Genomic DNA, 21,585 nt, shown 5'->3' with positions numbered 1-21,585 from the left:
TTACTTTGATACAATGGATCCGTGAGCCCATCGATAAAGGTAATCCCTCCAACAGTACAGATCACAACTCTTCCACGCCTGCTCATCCTGTACGATTTTTGTCCATTATTTTCCATAAGTCCTCCATAGAGGATCTATTCAAAATGCTGAAGGCCTTCCTAGGTTATTTTAATATTTCATGAATAGCAGGTAAGTACTCAGGTAGCACAATCTATAATTTCTGATTCTCATTACAGGACTTGTCTAGTGTCATTTTTGGTCCTGTGTGTCCATGATACCTATCATTCACATACAAGTCATCACTTGTATACTCCTACAGCCTGTTTACAACCACCATGCCCCTTTCATTGCCCTTTGAGTCACCTGCAACTCTGATTCTTCTGAGGTCATGATTTTCCATGATTGTCAATAAAATAGCAACAAGAAGAAAACATTGGTATTAGAGAAACAGGTTATGTGGCAGAGAGCAGCTTGGGATCGCTGAAAGTACTGTATAATTTCCCAAATGCGATCTAGTTCAATCTCTTCTGTCCAAGATATATGTATATGTAGATGGACTAATTTAATGAGCAGATTATCCAACTACATTTAGTATTCTGGACAATATGCATTCTTCATCCACTTGTTTTCCTGTGTGACTGCTAAACTGCTAAACTGATTTTATTTAAGCCAACTCTCTCATCTGTATAGCTTGATAATGTTCTACAATTTGTTATACACATGATGTCATCTGCGAAAAGAGTACCAAGAAAACCTTTTCACCTATAAAGAAGTTTTCTTATATCTGGATTTTGTGCAAAACCAACTCCATGACATTTGTGAACAACTTTAGTGAGCAAATCTCTGTTTTATGCTTTATTGGATATTGATATGCCAAAGATCACTGAACAAAGTTAACCTTGTTGATTATCAAGGACACTTATGTTATTTTAATATATGCATAGGAGATACTGCTGAAGGAAAGAATTTAAGGATGTATGTTGCTCTACTGAATCAATTTTTATTTCAATCAACAAACACAAAAGTAATCTTATGTTTTCTATGTCTCTTAGTTGTGACTGTGAAAAATTAATGTAGCAGAAAAATTAACTATAAAAGCCTATCTAATCCTTTCTTATGTTTCCATCAAGTATACCTTGTGTAATATAATTCCCATGAAGATTTTATACAGAAGTGGAAAGAATATCATCTAATAATTGATAATCTCTTCTTGCTCATTTTCTGTCTGTTAACATCTATGATCTTTTCTTTTTATTTGGATGTTTCCTCTTTTAGATTTATCTTGAAAAGATGAATCTTGAGTCCCTTTTAACATGTTGTGTGTATCCTCTGCATATATTTCTTCTGCATTTGTAAAAATCCAGATGTTATTCATATTTGTATCTTCTTAAGTATCATTCCCACTTTTTCACATAGACTTAGTATTTTGGTGGAAGAATCAAACTGTGGCAATTCTACCATCACTGATGAGAACAAATCATTATAAAGAAGCTGGCAAATTGGTTTCATTTCACATCTATCTGGTGTTTTTTCAATTTAATCTATGAATTCTCTTGAATCTCACACCAAGGTCTCTGCAAGATTAGTTTTATCTTCCATGGTTTTTCATTATTTTGCTGGAATAAACCTCCTGCTGGAAATTCTTGCACCATTCCATGTTTCATAAATAAACTTGTTGCCTGAACTGATGTTGTCAATTGTCTTCTACACTTTCTTGCCTGGTTAGAGGATTAAGAATTGGCCAACAAGGGTAGCTTCTTGACTGTTTTGGTCCCTTAATGTGGGCAACTGTTTTATATAGGTTTAAGTTATTAACCAAAGTCAATGTCTTTATTTTTCTCTATTTCCAATTTTTGAGACTCAATAAATTGTTTAAATAAATTAAAATAGAATTATAATTGCCTGCAGAATTGTCTTCTCATTTTCTTTCTTTCTTTCTTTCTTTCTTCTAATTTGGTATTAGTTCTAACCTTTGCTCTAACCACCTGGTAACTTACTGCACAAAGACCAATGATTCTGAAATGATTCCTAAATCAGCAACTAGTCATTTCCTTTCTGCTTAATCTCATCTTTTATGATGCAGCTTGGACATGTGCAGTGATTTCCAAATCTCTTCCTGAAGAGTTTATTCAGGATATACAAATAGGAGGCTTCTGAGTAGTTTACAACTTACTTTCACCATGGGCACTGCAAGGCAAAATGACCAAGTGGCGAGTAAAATGATGTTTTTGGTGTCTTTGGAAATGCCACAAAACCAACTCCTTTATTTCCTTTATTCATTTCTTCAAGAAAAACTTGTGTATGATCTTTCTTTTTAGATGAAAATTCCTTATACTTTCAGACTTCATTTTTACAAAATGTCAGTATAGATGTGGTTCAATTTCTCTAAGAGCCTGTCAATTTGATTGTTGGACTGAAATCTCATAATAAAGAGTACCAACCATTAAATTAATGTCTCTAGACAGTCTAAACACTGTGATTCTTAGTACCCCCTGCCCTTTTTTTCCACTACTGTCATTGTGGAAATGGAAGGGGACTGCATAAGATGAAAGGCCATCTTTTACTTTTATATTTCATAGGTCAGCATGGACAAAGAATTCATCACCTAGAGGCCAGCCTTCTGGTGATGAGCCTCTCTGTACTTAGCTAGGCTGGTCCTTGGACAGCAGACACAGTCTGTCATTGGGACCATACTCGAAGCCTTTCCAGCTTGGTAGAACCTGTCAGAGCTTGCGCTCCGCTGGCATAGCCTTCGAGAACCCAGGGTCACCTCCACACCACGATGAGGCATCAGAGTAGGACTTTTGTGGAGGAGAGCTATCAAAAAGAAGTAAAAATCACACTATCAAAAGGAAGTAAAAATCACTTAATGCCCTAATGGCAGGGAAGAGGGCTCTAGTTCTCTTTGTACAATATTTTGCATAATACTGTATACAATTTAGTATTTACCCAATACTTTCTGATAGTAATAAGATGGCTAATACCAGATGTACAGGCTTGCCATTTTATCTCCTTTCATTTCCTTACTGAAAAGCTCTCTAAAGCCATTAGAAAATACAGTATTTAAAACTCCTTTGAGGCTGATATTCAAGGCCCTTCATAATCTTCCCATATCACCTTCCCAATATTATCACTTACTACTCCTACTTAATCCTATCACTCCAACTAAGGAAGGTTCTTTGTTGCTCTTCAAACATACATATTCTTCATTTAATCACACCATTTCTCCTTTGTTAGTTATACTTGTCCTACCTATCTTTCTCCATGAAAAACTTTCAGTCCAACCCAACCCCTAGTAATGCCTCCCTAATTCTTATATCATTATGGTATCTCTTATATCATAATAATTATTTTGACATTTAAGAATACATTGCTTTGTATTGCTATTTAGTGGTTTCATATAACTTGTCTCTCCTACTAGGCTTTAAGTATTTGAAGGCATTGGTCATTTTTTCCTTAAGATTGTACTTTTAAATGTTTTATACAGTACTTTGAACATAGTAGGAGTCCAATAACTACAGGATGAACTGTCCTAACTTTGATGTAGTTGATTGGGTGAATAAGGAAAAGGTCTTAAGGACAGCTTTTCTTTGTTTTAAGTGAGAAAAGGAGGGAAAAATGCATAATTAAATGCTATTAGACACTATTCACTTACCATATAACGTTCCCAGAAAAGTATCATCCAAAGCATTGATCAGAAAAGCCTTGACAACTCTTTCAAAGTGAGTGTAGTGGTCACTGAAAGAATCTGTAATATGTTTTAGATAAAATTTAGAAATTAATAATGAAAGCTATACTTTATATATGTAAATCCACTTCTTTATTAAACTTAAATATCAGTTAATTAATGTCCAAATATCTGTAGTAGATAGATAGGGGATCTGGTTTCATCTTCCTAATGTCAATGTTACATTCTTTATTTATCCAATAATTGGTCAAGTTTTAGAGTCCCAAATATAGTATTTTTGGCTGCTATCTCATACTGTCTCCCTAGAAAAGTCTGATTGAGAACAACAAAAAACCTCTATAAATTAAGGGTTTTAATATACGATTAAAAATAGTTCTATTAAAGAAAAAAATAATAGTATAGGAAAACTAACTAACAAATATCAAATATTAAACTTTTTCTCCTCACCTCTCCCTAACTTTTAGGGGTAAAAAGGATAGAAAGAATTTTATCACTAAATTGGTGAATTTTCTTCTGAAAAGTTTCATGTTTCTATATATTTTGTAATAAATGTAAACAAAATAAGGGTTATTAAAATTATATCTTCATTTGATCAGACTATTTGGTCTCATAATTAAGGAATAAGAATAAGAGATTTTAAAAAACTCTCCTTTCATGAATAGTCATATAAATGATAAGCCATGTGTTCTTTGAGTGTCAATTTTACCTAAAAATGTTAAGCCATGATTGAGCTGGCATCTGGGAAATAAAGTAGAATAAAAATCCAAAAATCCAAATAGAAATGATAGGCAAGCATAGTGTTTCAGTTATAAAATAGAAAAGAAAAAAATTTCCACAGAAATTTAAAAGAATTCTGTAAGTAGCCCAGTAAAAGGTAATTATCTCCTTGATTCTGTATGTGCTCTGGCTTTTGTATACTTCATATTGTATGTATATTGTATATATGCATAATTTGTATGCATAGTATTTTGATTTCATGGAGCTTTTGCTTTTCACTCACAAACTTGACCCATGTGTGCCACAAGATTAAACCTCTGGTTTCAAACCAACCTGAATCCCATATCCTTCCCTCACAGGAGAATTCTTGATTAACCAGACAAGATTAGCTCCTGGTCTTAGGCATGGATCACATTTAAACCAGCTAGAAAGTTTAACAGTGGTTCTCAACCTTTCTAATGCCGTGACCCCGCAATACAATTCCTCCTGTTGCAGTGACCCCAAAACCAAAAAATTATTTTGGTGGCTACTTCAAAACTGTAATTTGCTACAGTTATGATTCAGAATGTATACATGATATACATTATGTATTCTCATTGCTACAAATTGAGAGGTTGAGAACTGCTGGTTTAGGAGAACCAGAAAGTAGATAAAATATCCTCTGTGATAAAACGTTACCAAGATTCAGGAATCCCATCACACGTTTCTTTATGAGAATTAAGATCTATCTGGTTTTAGGACTAGGATTTAGATACTGCCTCTTTATCATTATGATTATGGCAATACTATTGTGGCATTCTTAATACAGCTAATAGGATCTGTTCTCACCAGAGTGATATTTCCATTTAATTTATATATTCTCTTAAAGTTCCTCTACATATTTTCCTCTCTTTAAATGAAAATTGGTGTGACTCCATAGGATTCTAGTTATTTGGCTATATTATATTTTTAAAAATGTTATCTTATGAAGTTGTCCTATTATTACAACTATGTCCAGCTTATATATATACTGATTTTTAAGACTTGCAGTACATTTGTTTAAACTCTTATGCAATATGCTTACTCAGTTACCATATTTTACCATTTTTCCTTTTTATCCTTTTTCTCTCCCCTTACCTAGCATCAACCTGTAGGGGATTTAGAAGAATGGTGGGGAAAAAAATTTGTTCTTGAAATATTCCAAATTTTGATGTGAAATTTGTGTTTAATAATATTTTCTACTGAACTGAAGTAGGAGATAAAATTATTATGAATAGAATATATGGTCCCAGCTATATGGATTAAAAATCACTTTAATATGGAGAAGTTTTAATATCTTTTAAAGATAATTTTATATATAATACTACTCTTTTTAGATATTTGTTACAATGAATGGCTTGCTGGGTAGGGGAGGAAGAGAAATATGAATTTCATATAAAACAAAAGCTACCAATAGAGATAAAATAATAAAGAAATAAGATTCTAACAACTCTCAACTAGTCATCCTGAAAGACAACAGGAATAGTAATAAACCAATGAAATAAATACTAAACTTTAGTTTCAAATTCATTCTAAACTTCTACCAAACATACAATAGATGTCAAAATCTACTCCTATGAATTTCATTTCCTCTCACTGAAAGTGTTTAACTTCTTGCCTACATACTAGGAAAAAAATGTGTGAAAAACAAAATACCTTAACAAAAAGCAATCAATACTCCTTACCATTAATTTGGAAAACGACTATTTAAAACAAAGACAAAATAATGGGATATCATGATTAAAAGTTGTAAGGAAAAAAAAACCTTGATCCTTAATATTTAACTTACAAAGAGAATTTCGTTTCACTAATTGAAGCTGCGATGCAGTCATTTTTTCTCCTGATTGATTTTGATTTTCTTCACCTTCCTCATCTTGAACTACAAAACCATCAATAATGTAATCGTCGCCTTCCTCATCATCATCCTCTTCATCATCATCATCATCCTCTTCATCAAGATCACTATCCTCTTCAGAATCCTAATTAAATCAGAACATGCAAATCAGTAAATTTTATATTTAACATTTAATTTTTAAAGAAATTACAATATAATTTCAATATAAACATGAAATACAATGACCAATTCATATTTCTAATCATGATAAAGAGAAATTAAGTGAATTCAAGACTTATGGTTAAAAAAAATGACTTTTCATATTAATTGCTGAATTTAAAAATGAAGACAAGACATTATATATATGATACAAAATGACTGAAAACAAAAGCTTTAATAAAAGTTGAATATTGAAAAGACTGTACAAAATCAAAAAGTAGTTTTTAATTCTTAAAAAAGAACTGATGATGGACTAGCTGATTCTCATATTGTTATGACAAATAAGAAATTAGATATGACAGTGTAGTCAAATGTATACAGGAAATTTTTAAATAAGAAAAAATAATATTTTGACTCACTGAAAACATAATTAACACTTCTTTTTGATAAAATGCAAATATTCTTCAAGTGAAATTCAATAAAAAAAAAACACACCTCAAAATCTCTACCACTATTGCGTCTCTGACGAGATCTTTGTTTTGAGAGCTCTTTCAGCTTCTGCAGTTGTTCCTGTTTCCGAATGGCTGAGCTTTTTTCAGTTTTAGGAGGTTTTTGATCCACCTCCACTGAAGAGCAGTCATCATCCTCCACTATACGACGACGCTTAACATCTACTCTTCTAACTAAAATGTCACTGTCATCACTATCGTCACTGTCATACATCACAGAAGATACCCTTTTTCGCTTTCCTCGAGTGATGTGTTCTTCTTCTTCTATATCCTCCTCTGTTACTATTTGGTCATTCTGTTGTTTAGAATCATTATGTTGTTGACTTAGATCCTTTTCATAATCTGTGTTAATGCTCTTACATTTATTTTCATTTTTTTCTTCCTCATGATCTGAAAGGCCACCACTCTTAGTTATTTGTTCTTTGTTATTTTCTGCCTTATTAGTTAAGTCAAGCTCTTTATCATCAAGCTTTTTATTACTATCAATACTTTCGTCACTGTCATGACTTTCATCACTGTCATGACTTTCATCACTATCAACACTTTCATCACTATCAAGCTCTTCATCACTATCAAGCTCTTCATCACTATCAAGTAACTGTAAGATATTATTTCGCTTAGTCCGTCTCCAGTCAACCCGGGATTTCAACGCCGGCACTTGAGTCTTAGAATTATTCCTTGTTTCATATCTTCTAACATGTACCATTTTCACTTAAGCTTCTACAAAAAAAAATGTTATTAGGAATAATCTTATAATAAAGAAGATGATAGTCAGGTTAAGGTAATAAATCTACTTATGATGCCAATTATATTAATCTGGTGTCATACTATGGTCATTCTAGAAAATCACACATAGTATCTTTAGTGGAATTAATATAATAATCACTCGCCATATATATAATGAGTGTCTACAATATGCACATATGACTGCCAGATCCTGAGAGGGCTACAAACAATACAAGACATGCTCCCTGACTTTCAAAAATCTATTACTTAAATTTATAAACAAGACACAATAAAACAGTTAAGTAACAGCATCCAAGGGGACTGTGATTTAGTGCTGTAATGAGTGAAACTGACGCTGATGCTACAAGAGTTCAGAGATAAAGGAAAATAATTAAGGTAGGATTATCAAAGACTTTGCAGAAGACATAAGACTTGACATGGACCCTGAATGGCTGACAGGTTTGGAAAAGGAAAAATGTTGAGGGAGTCATTCTAGGTAGGAAAAAAACAGCAAGAATAAAGGTTTGAGGTTCAGCTAGCATATTATTTTTAGAGGACAATGAAAAGGCTTAATTGACAAGAACTTGACAAAGACAGAGAGCTTTTTTTGAGTTCAATGAATGTTTGGAAGAAGGGTATAGTCATGTTATGAAAGGCTTTAAATTCCAGGCAGAAAAGTTGAACTTTATTCTGTTAAAAGTATAGTTTCTCAGAAGGAAAATGAGATTAACATTGAATGAATGAGAATGAATGAAAAAATTCAACTATATGAAAAAGTAGTTGGGCAATTAAGTAGTATCAAACAACTAAAGAAATGTCAAATAAACCATTCAGAAATGAATTCTACAGAAACTTGTAAGACTAAAACATTTGGAAACTGGTTGTTAAACATGATCAGTTATAAAACAGCAGAATGTGAAGGCAGAGTAAAACACAGAAAAACTACAAAAAACTAATAGAATATTCAGTTATCAAAACACTGTACCTCGTCATATCATCTTTCCCTATATTATATTTAATTTATGGCTGAGGCAAGGCACTGTGTTGCAGAAGCTAAAAGGTTTGTTATCATGGAGTTTGAAAATAGGACAATTTGCCACAAAACATTTTCACAAGAAAATAATAAAGAACTTAGTTAATGATAGAGGCCAAAAATATATAGTGATTAGCAAAGCAGTGGAATAGAAGATGAGCTGCTGAGGTTGTAGAAAAATGTTATAGTTGACTAAAGGAAAATATACACACACATAAAATAAATATTGCCCTTCAAAGGCATCACTTTGGGAGTATGTATTTTATTGTTGATACCATTACTCAAAATATCTGTGGATCTCCTCATTTGGAAATGCCTTCAAAACATTTGCAAGTTATATTTAAAAAAAAAAAAAGCCATTCTCAATACTCTAGTGACAACTCATTTTCTGTATTACCTACCTTATTCACCAGCCTTGGCTCCAAATGACTTTTGGATTTTTCCAGAAATAAAATCCACTCTCAAAGGACAAAGTTTTTGGCGCTGCTACAGGTTACAAAGGCAATTCCAAAAGAGGTATTTCAAAAATGTACAGAGCAACAGATGCATCACTAGAGCCTCCAAAGTGACTACTTTGAGGGAGGCAATCCTTCTCTGGAAATAGGCTCTGGTATGTCTGTTAAAAAAATGAGTCATATTACTTTACAGTCACACCTTCTAGCAACAAGCTCAATAATGTTGCTAATGTTACACATCAGAAATTAGCTTTGTTGTTCAGATTGGGATGATTTTTAAAAATAAAGTATGAAACCCAATAGAGTTTAGAAAATAACAAGCAAAAGATATAGTAATAGATAAATTTAATAAACTTAGTTAAATGTGACTAATAAATTAAGACAGTATGAAATCATACAAAGAAACCAATATAAAGTTTAGCAAATCAGCAAAAGCAAATGAAATGATTACTGGAAATAAAAGTAAAGGTGGCTATCTCAGGAACCAAAACGATGTTATAAATATTAATTGGTCCCATTATGTAACTATGTATCTAATCTTTTTAGCACCAATTAATAAGTCAATCATTATAAATACTTGCTACATCACTAAGAGATTTATATATCATTTATAGGTAAGGTAATGAAATTGGCTAAATAGGACTTATATTGCACAACAAAAAACCGAATATACTTTTAATAGTACTTTTCATTTTTCCCAAAGTATTTTTCCATAAAACTATTTTATCCTCTCAGTAATTCCATGTAGACATTAAGGAACTATATCAATGTGAGTTGCTGTTTTTCTTCCTATATAACAAACTGAGGAACAGAGAAGCTAAGTGACCTTTCCCAGATAACAGAAACGTTAAATGGAAAAGGCATTAGGAACCCAAATCCAGGGCTATTAAATTACATGTCAACATTACTTATATTTAAGACTGTCAAAATGAGAGACCATAAAAGTATCCAGTAATTTATATAGCAATCTTACTAAATTATAATTTCAGGATAAAATACTAGGAAATAATTCCTTAAATCAAAACTTAAAAACCAAGTTTTAAAAAATATTAAATCTTAGTCTATTTTGGTGAAGCCATAACCCATAAGTTTATACAAACCATGAAAGTCACTGGGCAGGGAGAGAATACAGATCACTGATGAAAATGTGCATACCCTATCTATACTGTATCATTGATATTCAGCAATTTTAATGTTAAAATATGAATACATTTTAAGGAAAAAAAACTTTTTTTCAAAGAACAGTGGTAGTGCTGGTCTCCAGACCTTGAATATTATTTCATTTGAAACACTCTTAAGATCCATCTCTTAAGAAGAAAATTTCTAGCACTGAGTAACAACTTAATGCTCGCTGACTATTAATTAAAGAATTTAGGGATTATAGTATTCTGAGTTGTAAAGGCCCTTACTGGTGTGGTCTAGTCCAACACCTACCTAAAGCACAAGTTTCTTCTTCAATATCCCTGACAAGTGATGATCTAACTTTTGCTTGATGACTTCTTTATGGGGCAATCCATTTTTGTACATTTCTAATCCTTAGGAGATTCTTCCTTAATATTGAGCTAAAATTTACCTTTTCTAAAATTTCTACCCTTTGCACATTATTCTCCCCTCTGGGAAAAAACAAAGTAGGTCTAATCTCTCCCCCACAAATAGCTATGATTTCTTCCCTAAATCTTTTCTCTACATTGATCATCTTCAGTTAGTTTAATCAATTCTAGACTATAATTTTCAGCTCTCTCACCATCCTTGTTACCCTCCTCTGAGAAAAGTTCCAGTTTATCAATAGCTCCACTAAAATAGAACTCTACCTGAGGTTTGACTAGCAGAGTACAGTGGGACTTTCAAGTAATTTGTTCTGGATATGATATTATTATTAATGCAATCTAAGATCATAGTTTTTTTCTGCCTACTCTATCATACAGGTCACTCACACTAAATTTTCAATTAACTAAAACCTCAGGTCTTTTCCCAATGAACTATTTAGTATTATCTCTTGCATCTGGTACTGCAAATTTGTTTTTGTTTTTTGCTTTTTAATTTAAGTTCAGGACTTTATATCTCCAACAAATTTCATCTTGTTCAAATTAAGGGTACATCGATCATTTTCCATGATATCTCAAAGTTTGCTGATATTGATTCAGCAATTGTATCTACAATTCAAATCCCAGATCTGTAATCTGGATGGATAATTTAATTTAGATACTTCCTTACAATTTCCTCACTTACCTGTGGTTGAAATTTCCTCATGACAATCTTATTTTTATCCTTTTCTGTCTAAAGATTATTCTCCTTGACATAAAAAAAGGAGTTGAAAAATTCTGCTTCATTTTATCTGTTAACATCATCCTTCATACCTTATGCTGAGGTCATTTTTTCCTTAGTTTTCATATCTCCAATATAGATTTTTTAAAAGTTTCATTGTATTTAGTATTTTTCAAATGCTTCAGGACACTCTGGACTTTAACCTTCACACATCATTTTCATAGGTCTATGCCATTCTTTTATGTTTGTCCTTGATTCTGTGAATTTGTATTCAAGCTTTTGGATGTATCCTTTAAAAAATATCAACAACACCAAAGTACTTCCAGCACAACTATGTTACTTTCTTTAGATAGCTCCTTTTTCTGTCTCAATAATGTTTTTGTCAGACTTGCGTGAAAATATAGCAATGTGATTATTTAATCTGTAGAAAATACAAATCTAGGAGAAATAGCTAATTCAATGGAAAATAGGATTTTAAAAATCTTATAAATGATAGTCTAAATCTAACAGGATGAAACTTAAGGACAAAAGTAAAATCAGCAGTATAAGCACAGTGTGTGGGGATGCATGGCCAGAAAACAATTTGTGTGTGTGTGGGGGGGGAAACTAGGATCAAGGAACTTGGAGCATAAGTAGTCAAGTCAGGTAGTCAATAAGCATTTATTAAGGGCTTACTACATACACATCATATTATATGCATATAATATGATTATGCCAAGTCCTGGGGATACATAGAAAGGTAAAACTACACACAAGGAGCTCTCATTCTAATGGGGGAGACAACTCATACGAAATATATCGAGTAAATTGAAGATAGTCTCAGAGATGAGTTAGATATAGCAGCCAAAATCTATCATAACCTTAGACTTTATAAAAAAGGCAGTGTCCAGAATGAGAGAGCTACAGGAGCAGTCTCAGCATAGTCTGCTCTGGACAGATTACTTCTGGAATATACTGTTCAGTTTTGGGTGTTGAATATTCAAGATCCTCTCAGCAATCAGGTTTAGAAAAGTGAATTCGAGGTAGAAAACTAGAAACCAAACCAGAATAGGATTAATTGAAGTGATTGAGTATATTTAGCCTGAAAAAGAGAAAGCATTGATAAAAGGAAGGCAAACAATATGAAAGTTCTCCAAGTACTTCAAAGTATGTTCGGTAGAAATGAGATTAAATTTGTTTAGCTTGGTCCCATAAGGTCTAACAATAATGGATTTTAGTAGAATATCAGATTTTGGCTAGATGTAAAGAAAAACTTTCTGATCATAGCTTTCCATAAGTGTAATGGGTTGTCTTAAAAAGAAGTTTCCTTATCACTAGATGTCTTTCAGTGCAATCTTTATTTTTTGTTACTAGAAAAGCATTAAAAGGGGTATGTGCCTTGAGTTTGTTTTTCTTTTTCTGGTAGAAGAACAAAGTAGGAGTGAGAACAAAAATAAATAACTGTTAATTTAAAAATTAATTTTAAAAAAGGAGCTATATGGTTAATTTATTTTCTCTAGTGGATCTCAGTGACATTCAGGCAGTAAGGGGATTGGGGCATCAGGAAGAGAGGTTGAAAGTAAAAGAAAAGCTGAAATCTGAGAACTGAGATGAGAACGGAAAAGCATTGTGAAGGTAAAGCTGGCACTACAGAGAAATAAACTCACAGTTTTCAGGATGTGGGGGGCATATTTAACTAAGAAACCAATGGAACAGTTATAGTTATTTGGAAATTTCACTTATGCTACATTTTATAAAATAACAATTCGGTCAAGCTTCTTAATACTTATTTTGCCTCTAGTGAAGGATGAAGTAGGGGAACAGGTAGATACAGGCATGTCAATTCTATTTTTTCTCCTTATTTGATATTTAACATTGTACAAAATGCCTTAGAGATCTTCAAGTAGAATGTAAGAACTTTTCAAGGGCAGAATAGGATTATGCTTTTATCAGGTAGGGGTTTGGATTAATTTACCTTTGAAATGCCTTCCAACTCAAAGAATTCATTTAAGACCTAATGCGTAATTATGAATCAGTTCATTCAGTCTTTCCCTCCAGTGTCTGGGCAACAAATATAAGGTCGCTGAGCCAGAAGGGTTAAGGGCATTGAACAATAGACAAATCAATGGTCCAAGAATCGGAAAATTGAGGCTTGAATTACATCCTCTTTATTCACAAGAGAAAGTCACTTATGCCTTTCCGTACATATTCCATTACCTCAATGGTAAAAAATGAGATGAAAAAAAGTAACTAGTTCTACCTCTGCGTCTTTGTGAGGACGAAGAGAGATTGGGCACGAAAAGGTCTTTGTTGCCTTAAAAATAAAGCAACAAATATCACACTCATATTATTCAGAACCTCAGATGCACAACAAACGTCAGTCTTCACAATTTTGACTTGGGCCAACCCTGCAGACTTGGCTCTCTAGATTGACCATGTTATCCTATTAGCATTCATGCACCTTTGCAAGGCGCGTAATAAAATTTCTTTGAAAATGAGGGAGAATAACAACTACGGTACATTTTAAAAAAATAAGCAGTGCTATTTTCCCTAGTTGCACTCACGCGCACCTTGCGCACCTTCCCCACCCCCCTACTCACACATATACATACACACACACAGGCACACACATACATCCATCTTCGCCACTTCTGCCAGAAGGAGGCGGGATGGGAAACATAATTGAGAAACCAGATGCTGAGGCACAGCTTTGGGATAACAGCGCGCCACAGAAAAGCTCAGGGCGGAGCAAAGAGATAGAACAGAGCTGAGAAGAGAGGAAAGGAGTGGGGGAATCAACAGCCGAGAGAAAACAAAACCATTGGCTTCCCAGCCTAGGCTTACCTGCAATTCCCGGGAAGGGGTGTCCCCAGGGGCTGAGGGCAGCTCAGTTAGCCTCTGCTCTGCTGGGAAGAGAAGGGAATGGAAGGGAAGGGCTGTCACAGGCCGTTCCCGCCCCCTCCCGTCCCCACTCGAGGGCACCACCCTCGCCCGGGAGCCTAGGGAGTATTTGCCAGGCACTGGGGAACGGGTGCTTTCTACCCCGCCCCTCTGGGAAAGTCATTCGCTGAGAGGCAGCGCTGACAAACCCCCGCCCTAAGCGGTCCCGCTCCCTCACCTTTCAAACCGCCGCAGCCACCGCCTTCGGCCGCCTCCGCCTCCGCCCACGTCTCCGCCTCCGCCTTCAGCGTCAGCTCGGCGGACTGGGGCGTCCCGCGGCCCTTTCCGGAAGCCAGAGGTCGGAAGTCCCGCCTTCTTTCGGCGGGGCTCGAGGGTGGGAGGGGCCCTTTTCCGGGATCGCGTCCTGGAGGGGGAGGAGCTGGCTGGGCTGTGTAGTGAGGGAGCGGCGCTGGGGGGCCCGGCAGAGAGCTCAGAGGTGGGGAGCGGGTCCCCGTGGGGCCAAGTGGGGCGCGGGGAGGCTCTGGCGACCCAGACGAGGCAACTGGAAGGAGAGTCCCTGCGGCGTGGTTGTGGGGGTACGAACGACCGCTCCGACCCCAGCGCTTACTCCCCTGGGGAGAGGGAGGTGGCGGACTCCGGCCCCTCCCCTGCTGTGGCGCTTCCGAGCTCAACTTTAGGTTCTCCCAGGGGAGCAGGGGCCACCTGTCCCGTCCCCGCGCGAGGCCAGTACCGAGATTGTGTTCTTCCTCCCTCTGCTGTGGTTTGGAGTGGGAAGGAGGAATTAAACAAACATTCATAATCCGGATTATCCGCGGCGATTTTGGGCCTTCTTCCTCCCCCAGCCAGGCTGCCCATCTGGGTCCTTTGGCCTTCCCTCTCTCGCCCTCTCTCCTCTGGAATCCCTCTTGCCAGCCCAGTCTGAAAGGGACAGTGCCACAGTAACTGAGTCTAGAACCAGAAAGTGACAAGTGTGGGAAAGGGAGAGCTCCTGTGAAGGAAGAGAGTTTTCCTTCAGTGTTCCATGTTGTGCCATTCCCAGAATCTTAAAATGTCAGGGAAACGCAAGCGTGTGGTATTGACCATTAAGGATAAGCTTGACATAATAAAAAAACTTGAAGAGGGTAGCTCCTCCAAACAACTCTCAGTGATATATGGGATTGGTGAAACGACAGTTAGGGACATAAGGAAGAATAAAGAAAAAATTATAACTTATGCTAGCAGTTCTGATTCAACAAGTCTTTTGGCCAAGAGAAAGTCAATGAAGCCGTCCATGTATGAAGAGCTGGACAGAGCTATGCTGGAATGGTTTAACCAGCAAAGAGCAAAGGGGAATCCGGTATCTGGACCAATTTGTGCAAAAAGGGCAGAGTTTTTCTTCTATGCCTTAGGAATGGATGGAGACTTTAATCCTTCAGCTGGTTGGTTAACTCGTTTTAAGCAAAGACATAGCATTCGGGAGATTAACATCAGAGGAGAAAAGTTAAATGGAGATGAAAACGTTGTGGATGCATTTTGTAGCCATTTTAGGGAATTTTTTAAGAGGGAGAATTTACATCCTGAGCAAATCTATAATGCAGATGAAACTGGATTGTTTTGGAAGTGCCTACCAACAAGAACGTCAGCTGCTAAGGGTAAATTCACTGCTTCTGGGCGAAAATTAATTGAAGAAAGAGTCACAGTCATGTGTTGTGCCAATGCTACAGGTTTACACAAACTTAAACTTTGTGTAGTGGGAAAAGCAAAAAAACCACGTTCCTTTAAAGGTACTGACACCTCAAACCTGCCAGTCTCCTATTTCAGTCAAAAAGGTGCATGGATGGACCTTTCTATTTTCAGACAATGGTTTGACAAGATCTTTGTGCCACAAGTTCGAGAGTATTTGAGATCCAAAGGCCTTCAGGAAAAGGCAGTGCTTTTATTGGATAATTCACCAACACATCCAAATGAAAATGTCCTGAGGTCAGATGATGGCCAAATATTTGTAAAATATCTGCCACCTAATGTAGCCTCATTGATTCAGCCTATGGATCAGGGTGTCATAGCTATAATGAAAAGGCACTATAGAGCAGGACTTCTCCAAAACAACTTAGAGGAGGGTAATGATCTGAAAATGTTTTGGAAGAAACTAACATTATTAGATGCTTTATATGAAATTTCAATGGCATGGAACATGGTTAAACCAGTTACTATTACAAGAGCTTGGAACAAAATTTTCCCCGGCAATGAAGAGAAAGAAAGTTTGGACTTCGATGAAGAAGAGATTTCGGCAGCTGCTTTAGCCACCATCTTACAGCATACACAAGGATGTGAAAAGATGGACACTGATAATATTGAACGGTGGTTTGAAGTGGACAGTACTGAACCAGGTTATAAGGTGTTAACTGATAGTGAAATAATCAGAAGAGCACAGGGCCAAACAGATGAATCAAGTGAAAATGAGGAGGAGGAAATAGAACTGATTCCAGAAAAAAATATCAATCATGCAGCTGCTCTCAAATGGACTGAAAATTTATTGGATTATTTAGAACAGCAAGGTGATATGATTCTGCCTGACAAACTAGTAATTCGCAAGCTTCGGGCCACCATAAGAAATAAACAGAAGATGACAATGAATCCAACTCAATAACAGTATTTTAAAATTTCATTGTCCTGGTAATGGTATTTGTGACTATTAATCTATTTTGCAATATAGCTTAGTTTAAGTGTTCCAAGTTCTCCGACATAAATTCAAGTGCAAAAATGTATTCCAAAGCCATATAAATGGTTTGGGGACTATTTGTTTTATTTTATTTTTTATATATTTTATATATTATTTTTCTTTCCCCCCCTCCATTTTTGCAGGTAATCAGGAGCTGATATATAAATCTGTACCAATGTTGAGACATGTACAACTTTTTTGTATCTGTCACTTTCCCATTCCTTATTTTTCCAAGTGGCATTTCCCTAAGTATTAATGGCAAGATTCTACAAGTAACAATTACTGAGCACCTTCTTTATATCCATAGTGATTTTTTTTTTTGCCTAATTTAGGGACTGCTACATTTGTCTTCTTTGTGCCAAGTATTGCCACCATCTTGAACAATTGTCTGTTTTGTGTGCTTATATAGGTTGTCAGGATGAGGAAAAATCTATTGTATAGCATTAGACCCAAAGTAAGTAATAATTATATTTAAAAATTAATTCAAAATTATCCACGATAACAGGGAATGGTTGTGTGGATACTTTTTTTTTCTTAAATAGCTCAAAAACTTGTAGTTATTCCCTTTTTCATTAATGAAGGGAGCAGGAAAAGACGTTCTGGAAATGTGAATTGTGGGGTAATTTTGGATTTTCTTACTGTCAAATTGCTTGGGAAAAATAGACACTCACAGGTGAGAGAACAAGATTTTCTATCCCATCTTTTGGGGGGAAAATGAGAGTTATAAAGTATATTATCTTAAATTTTGCTAAACCACTGGGTTCATAATAAGTACAGGGTATTGTATAATGGAAAATAAATGGACCTCTTTTAAGTGGACCTGACCAATTGGAGCAATGACAGGCAGTTGACTAGTCCAAGAATACCTATTATACATGAGATTAGAGAATAGGTTCCTACCCCTAGAGACCTTCTATCTTGATAATTTGGAGGAAATGTATTTGTATAATTTTAAAGCAATCAAAAGGTCCACCATCCTAGGGCTTTTTGAATTATATAATCAAAGTTACAAAAATTTTCTCCCCTTCTTTGTAAGTGGAAAAAGAAAACTTTAAAGGGAAAAGGTGAAGTGTTTGTTTTAAATAAGCCATATATTTACATCCTATTAATAAAGAAAACAAGTTATTTTGGAATGTTCCAGACCATAAGGAATTTAATTGGGGTGGGTATGAGTGTGTGTGTTTTAAAGACTAAGGAAAGGGATATTTCTTTCCTTTGGCTTATACTTCTTGGCAATCAGTTTTGATAAGTTTGCATAGTGAAATTGGTATGTTTACCTAAATGCTGTTGAAGCATTCAAGAGACTTATACCATATGAAATTGTTTTAAGAAGCTTGTAATTTAATTGGGTGTCTTTGTAATTGAAGTTTGTATTTGCTGGTTTAGCTCTAATATGGATGAATTTTAAAGAATGCCCTTGAATTCATTAGTCATTAAGAATAATACTTAGCTTTATCAGCTACATATTTTATCATCGTTATAGTGCCTTTCTTAGACCTCTAAAAGCCTCTTACAGACATTTCTCACTTTCTATAACTTTCTCACTTTCCATCTGAAATTTTCCTGTACTATATCTAGGATTTAAAATAGGATCTACAATGAGATACTTGTTTTAAAAATTCTATCTGTTGCATGAACTGCTTCAGGTCACAGAAACAAATAACAGAATAGTAGTTTTTAAAAAACCTTTCATTTGTTTGAAATGAAAAGTCTGTACTAAAAATCTCAAAAATTCTGTCCAGGTTTGCCCATGATTTCTGACTTTCCTTGTTAGTGAAATCTAGCCTGTATTATTGCCCACCTAGTGGTAAATAAACATATTAAATGATGTGGTTTTAAGCTATTTGGTATTAAAATAAGGAATTAATTTTCAATATGACCATGCATCCTTGCCTGTTTTTAACTAACCACTTTCCCATCTGAAACTGCATCTATTGGTAACTTAGCTACTCTGGTCCAGTACTTTTTTCTAGAAATAGAAGTGGTGATTGCCAGCCAACCTTTGAATTCCCTGCAGTCTTTCCCTGCAGTCCTATCTTTAGTCTTTATATTCTTTGACAACTTAGGCTTTGAAGCTTCCCTGTGTAGGTTCTTGATAACACACATCACATGTTTCTGAAACACAGCTGCAGTACCAGATGTTCCTTTATTGATGTGTTTTCCCACAGTCCTGTGGTGACAACAAATAAAACACATATTTGAATATGTTTTACTGCCATCTCTACAGCCTAATATCTCAATATTAATACCCCTCACAGTCCCACAAAATACTTGCTCATTTATTTCTAAGTAGCCATTATAGAAATAGTTTACTTTTATATAGTTCCTTATAATTACAAATTACTTTCATGTACCTTATTTAATCTTCTATACCCTGTGGGATAGTACAGATTTTATTGTACTCCCTTATGATAACAATAACAAAACAATAATACTGGATACAGTAACCACATCTGACATTGTATATAATATTCTGTACTAGTAGTCCTCTGCCTCTTCTATGAGGGGGAGGCATCTTTTCTCTGGACTTTTTGTTGGTTTTTCAGTTACTCTGACTTCCTTTTGGTGATCTCTTAAGTTACATTGTTGGAGTTACCGTAGGCCTGCTTATTTTTAAGCAATAGAAAGTTTTCCATGTTTCTTCAAATTTGTAATTATACTCATTGTATAGGTAATGGATATGAGTTGCTTAAGAGAGGTAGGAGTGTTGCCCAAGGTTGCACAGGTAGCAAGTGGTAGACTTTCAGAGTTCATTTGGCTCCAAGGCTAATTCTACAATGCTGGTTATTTCACATGACTAGTGAAGATCCTATTTCACTTCCATGGTACTTAGTAGAGTAGTTAAAAAAACTTTTCTAACACTTGCCAAAAACTCTTCCCCATTCTTTCCAAAGCACATGAGTCAATTTAGATAAGAATTAAAAATTAAAGCAGTTCCACCTAGATGGCAGCCCTAACTGAGCCATGGACACGTATAGAAACTGATACTCACAAATAAGCATCCTCACTGGTACTTGTATACCTAAAGGAATGGCATAGCAGATAAGAGTGCAGGACCTGAAGTCAGGAAGACTCATCTTCCTAAGTTTAAATCTGACCTCAGACACAGTAGCTATGTGATCCTGGCAAATCATTTAGCCTCAGTTCCTCAAATGTCAAATGAGCTGGAGAAGGAAATGGCAATCCATTCCAGTATTTTTGCCAAGAAAATCCCATATGGGGTCAGGAAGAATCAGACAGCACTGAACAACTTGAATGAAATAGCAGAAATGGCAGGAATAGGAAAACTACAGGAGGAATTCCACAAATGCATAGTGAAAGGTGGTCAGAAGAAAAGATAGCAGAAAAAATAGAGGAGAGGCTTTTTTTTTAAGTTGGAGAATAGAAAGCAGAAACATTAGGACACAAGAAAACAATAGGAATTAGCAAAACAAAAAAAATACACAATATTATATTGGAAAGTGGTAGACATGGTCCTTACTCTCAAAGAACTAGAGCTATAAGGTTGTTGAGATATGTTAGGAAAAGAGGTCTGTGATACAGTCCATTTTTACTTCATACTTAGAAGATGCTTGAGAAGGTGTTTATATGGAAAATAGGCTTAGGATGTTTTTGACTTGTTTTAGGTTCAGTAGAAATTGTAAGAACTGGGATTTGAACTCAGGATCTTGTTCAAAATCAAATCCTTTTCCTTTAATTCCAGAGTGTTTTGTGATGCACCTTAGTTTGAGTCTTGTCTTTCTCTAAAGTCAAAGCAAATTTGGACCTGTCACAGAGTATTTTCAACAGCCCTTTGATGCTTCCTTTTATTGGTTCCTGATACCACAATTAATGTTTCTAAAACTCAGTTGCACTACCAAATGTTTCTTTAGAGTTGATCCAGGGAGAAAGGTAGTGGCAGATGTACAAGTAGGTATGAATGTAGAAGCAATGTTGCTTAGAGTATGAAAAATTCTCATTGGATTTCAAAGCCAATTCAATTTGGTAGAGATTGATTATTTTGTTTTGTACCAAGAGTTGTGGTAGGTGCTGTGGGGGAATAGGACTTCCTCTGGATGGGTTCAGTCAATAAGATGCCCATATATCATATAACTGGAGAGCAAGTCTAAGGCACTCTCTACAAGTTTAAGATGTTTGCTAACCCTCAATGCCCAAGATGCACCCACTGCAACTCCCTTTCAAAACAACTTTAGTATCTAGTCTCAGGAAATAGTTAAATCTCTTTTAACACAAGGAAGATATATGGGAGTTGGAACAGGAAGTAAGGAATGAATAAATGGCATGAATGTGGGATGGGGAGAGAATGAGTTTTAAAAAGGAAGGAAATGCAAGTTGATTAATAAAAGAATCAAGTTAAGTCCTAGAAAATTCTAGATTTAAGAAAACTTTGAAAATTGTATTTTCTAACATTTGTTTACAGGGGAGTGGTTTGGTGGGCTCAACCAGATGCTGATTTTGTGCAAAGACTCCAAACAAAACAAGATAGGAAGAGCTGGCCTTTATTAGGGCACTAGCCCAACCTTCATGCTACTCCTAAGGAGGGTGGCAATGGCTAAGAAATCAAGCAGTTTCACTAATTCCCCTCCCTGCCTTTAGCTTCCAG

The 21,585-nt window shown here is 35.4% G+C and overlaps 2 protein-coding genes across 5 annotated transcripts in view; one reads left to right on the top strand and one right to left on the bottom strand.

Annotated features, from left to right (window-relative positions):
• CCDC82 (coiled-coil domain containing 82) overlaps positions 1-14,463 on the bottom strand; it is a 56,218-nt gene extending 41,755 nt beyond the window's left edge. Inside the window, exons 1-6 of one of the 4 annotated variants that reach the window (XM_016433899.2) lie at positions 14,228-14,463; positions 9,086-9,300; positions 6,912-7,645; positions 6,213-6,402; positions 3,656-3,748; positions 802-2,817 (exon numbers count right to left, since the gene is read on the bottom strand). In XM_016433899.2, the coding sequence (XP_016289385.1) occupies positions 2,606-2,817; positions 3,656-3,748; positions 6,213-6,402; positions 6,912-7,631 (1,215 nt within the window). In that variant the 5' untranslated portion in view covers positions 7,632-7,645; positions 9,086-9,300; positions 14,228-14,463 and the 3' untranslated portion in view covers positions 802-2,605. Of the gene's footprint in view, positions 1-801; positions 2,818-3,655; positions 3,749-6,212; positions 6,403-6,911; positions 7,646-9,085; positions 9,301-11,368; positions 14,205-14,227 lie in introns of those variants that run through there. The other 3 variants (XR_008911328.1, XM_056794473.1, XM_056794474.1) reach the window with 3 other exon arrangements.
• A 162-nt stretch (positions 14,464-14,625) lies between these two features.
• JRKL (JRK like) lies at positions 14,626-18,856 on the top strand. The gene has a single exon (XM_001367281.4). The coding sequence runs from the start codon at positions 15,306-15,308 to the stop codon at positions 16,908-16,910; it is 1,605 nt and encodes a 534-aa protein (XP_001367318.2). The 5' UTR covers positions 14,626-15,305; the 3' UTR covers positions 16,911-18,856.
• Positions 18,857-21,585: the final 2,729 nt, after the last annotated feature.

The sequence above is a fragment of the Monodelphis domestica genome, chromosome 4 (assembly GCF_027887165.1).
Source record: "Monodelphis domestica isolate mMonDom1 chromosome 4, mMonDom1.pri, whole genome shotgun sequence".
Classification (NCBI taxonomy): Eukaryota; Metazoa; Chordata; class Mammalia; order Didelphimorphia; family Didelphidae; genus Monodelphis; species Monodelphis domestica.
Note: the sequence above shows the minus strand (reverse complement) of the source record. Positions and strands in the feature narration are given on the sequence as shown.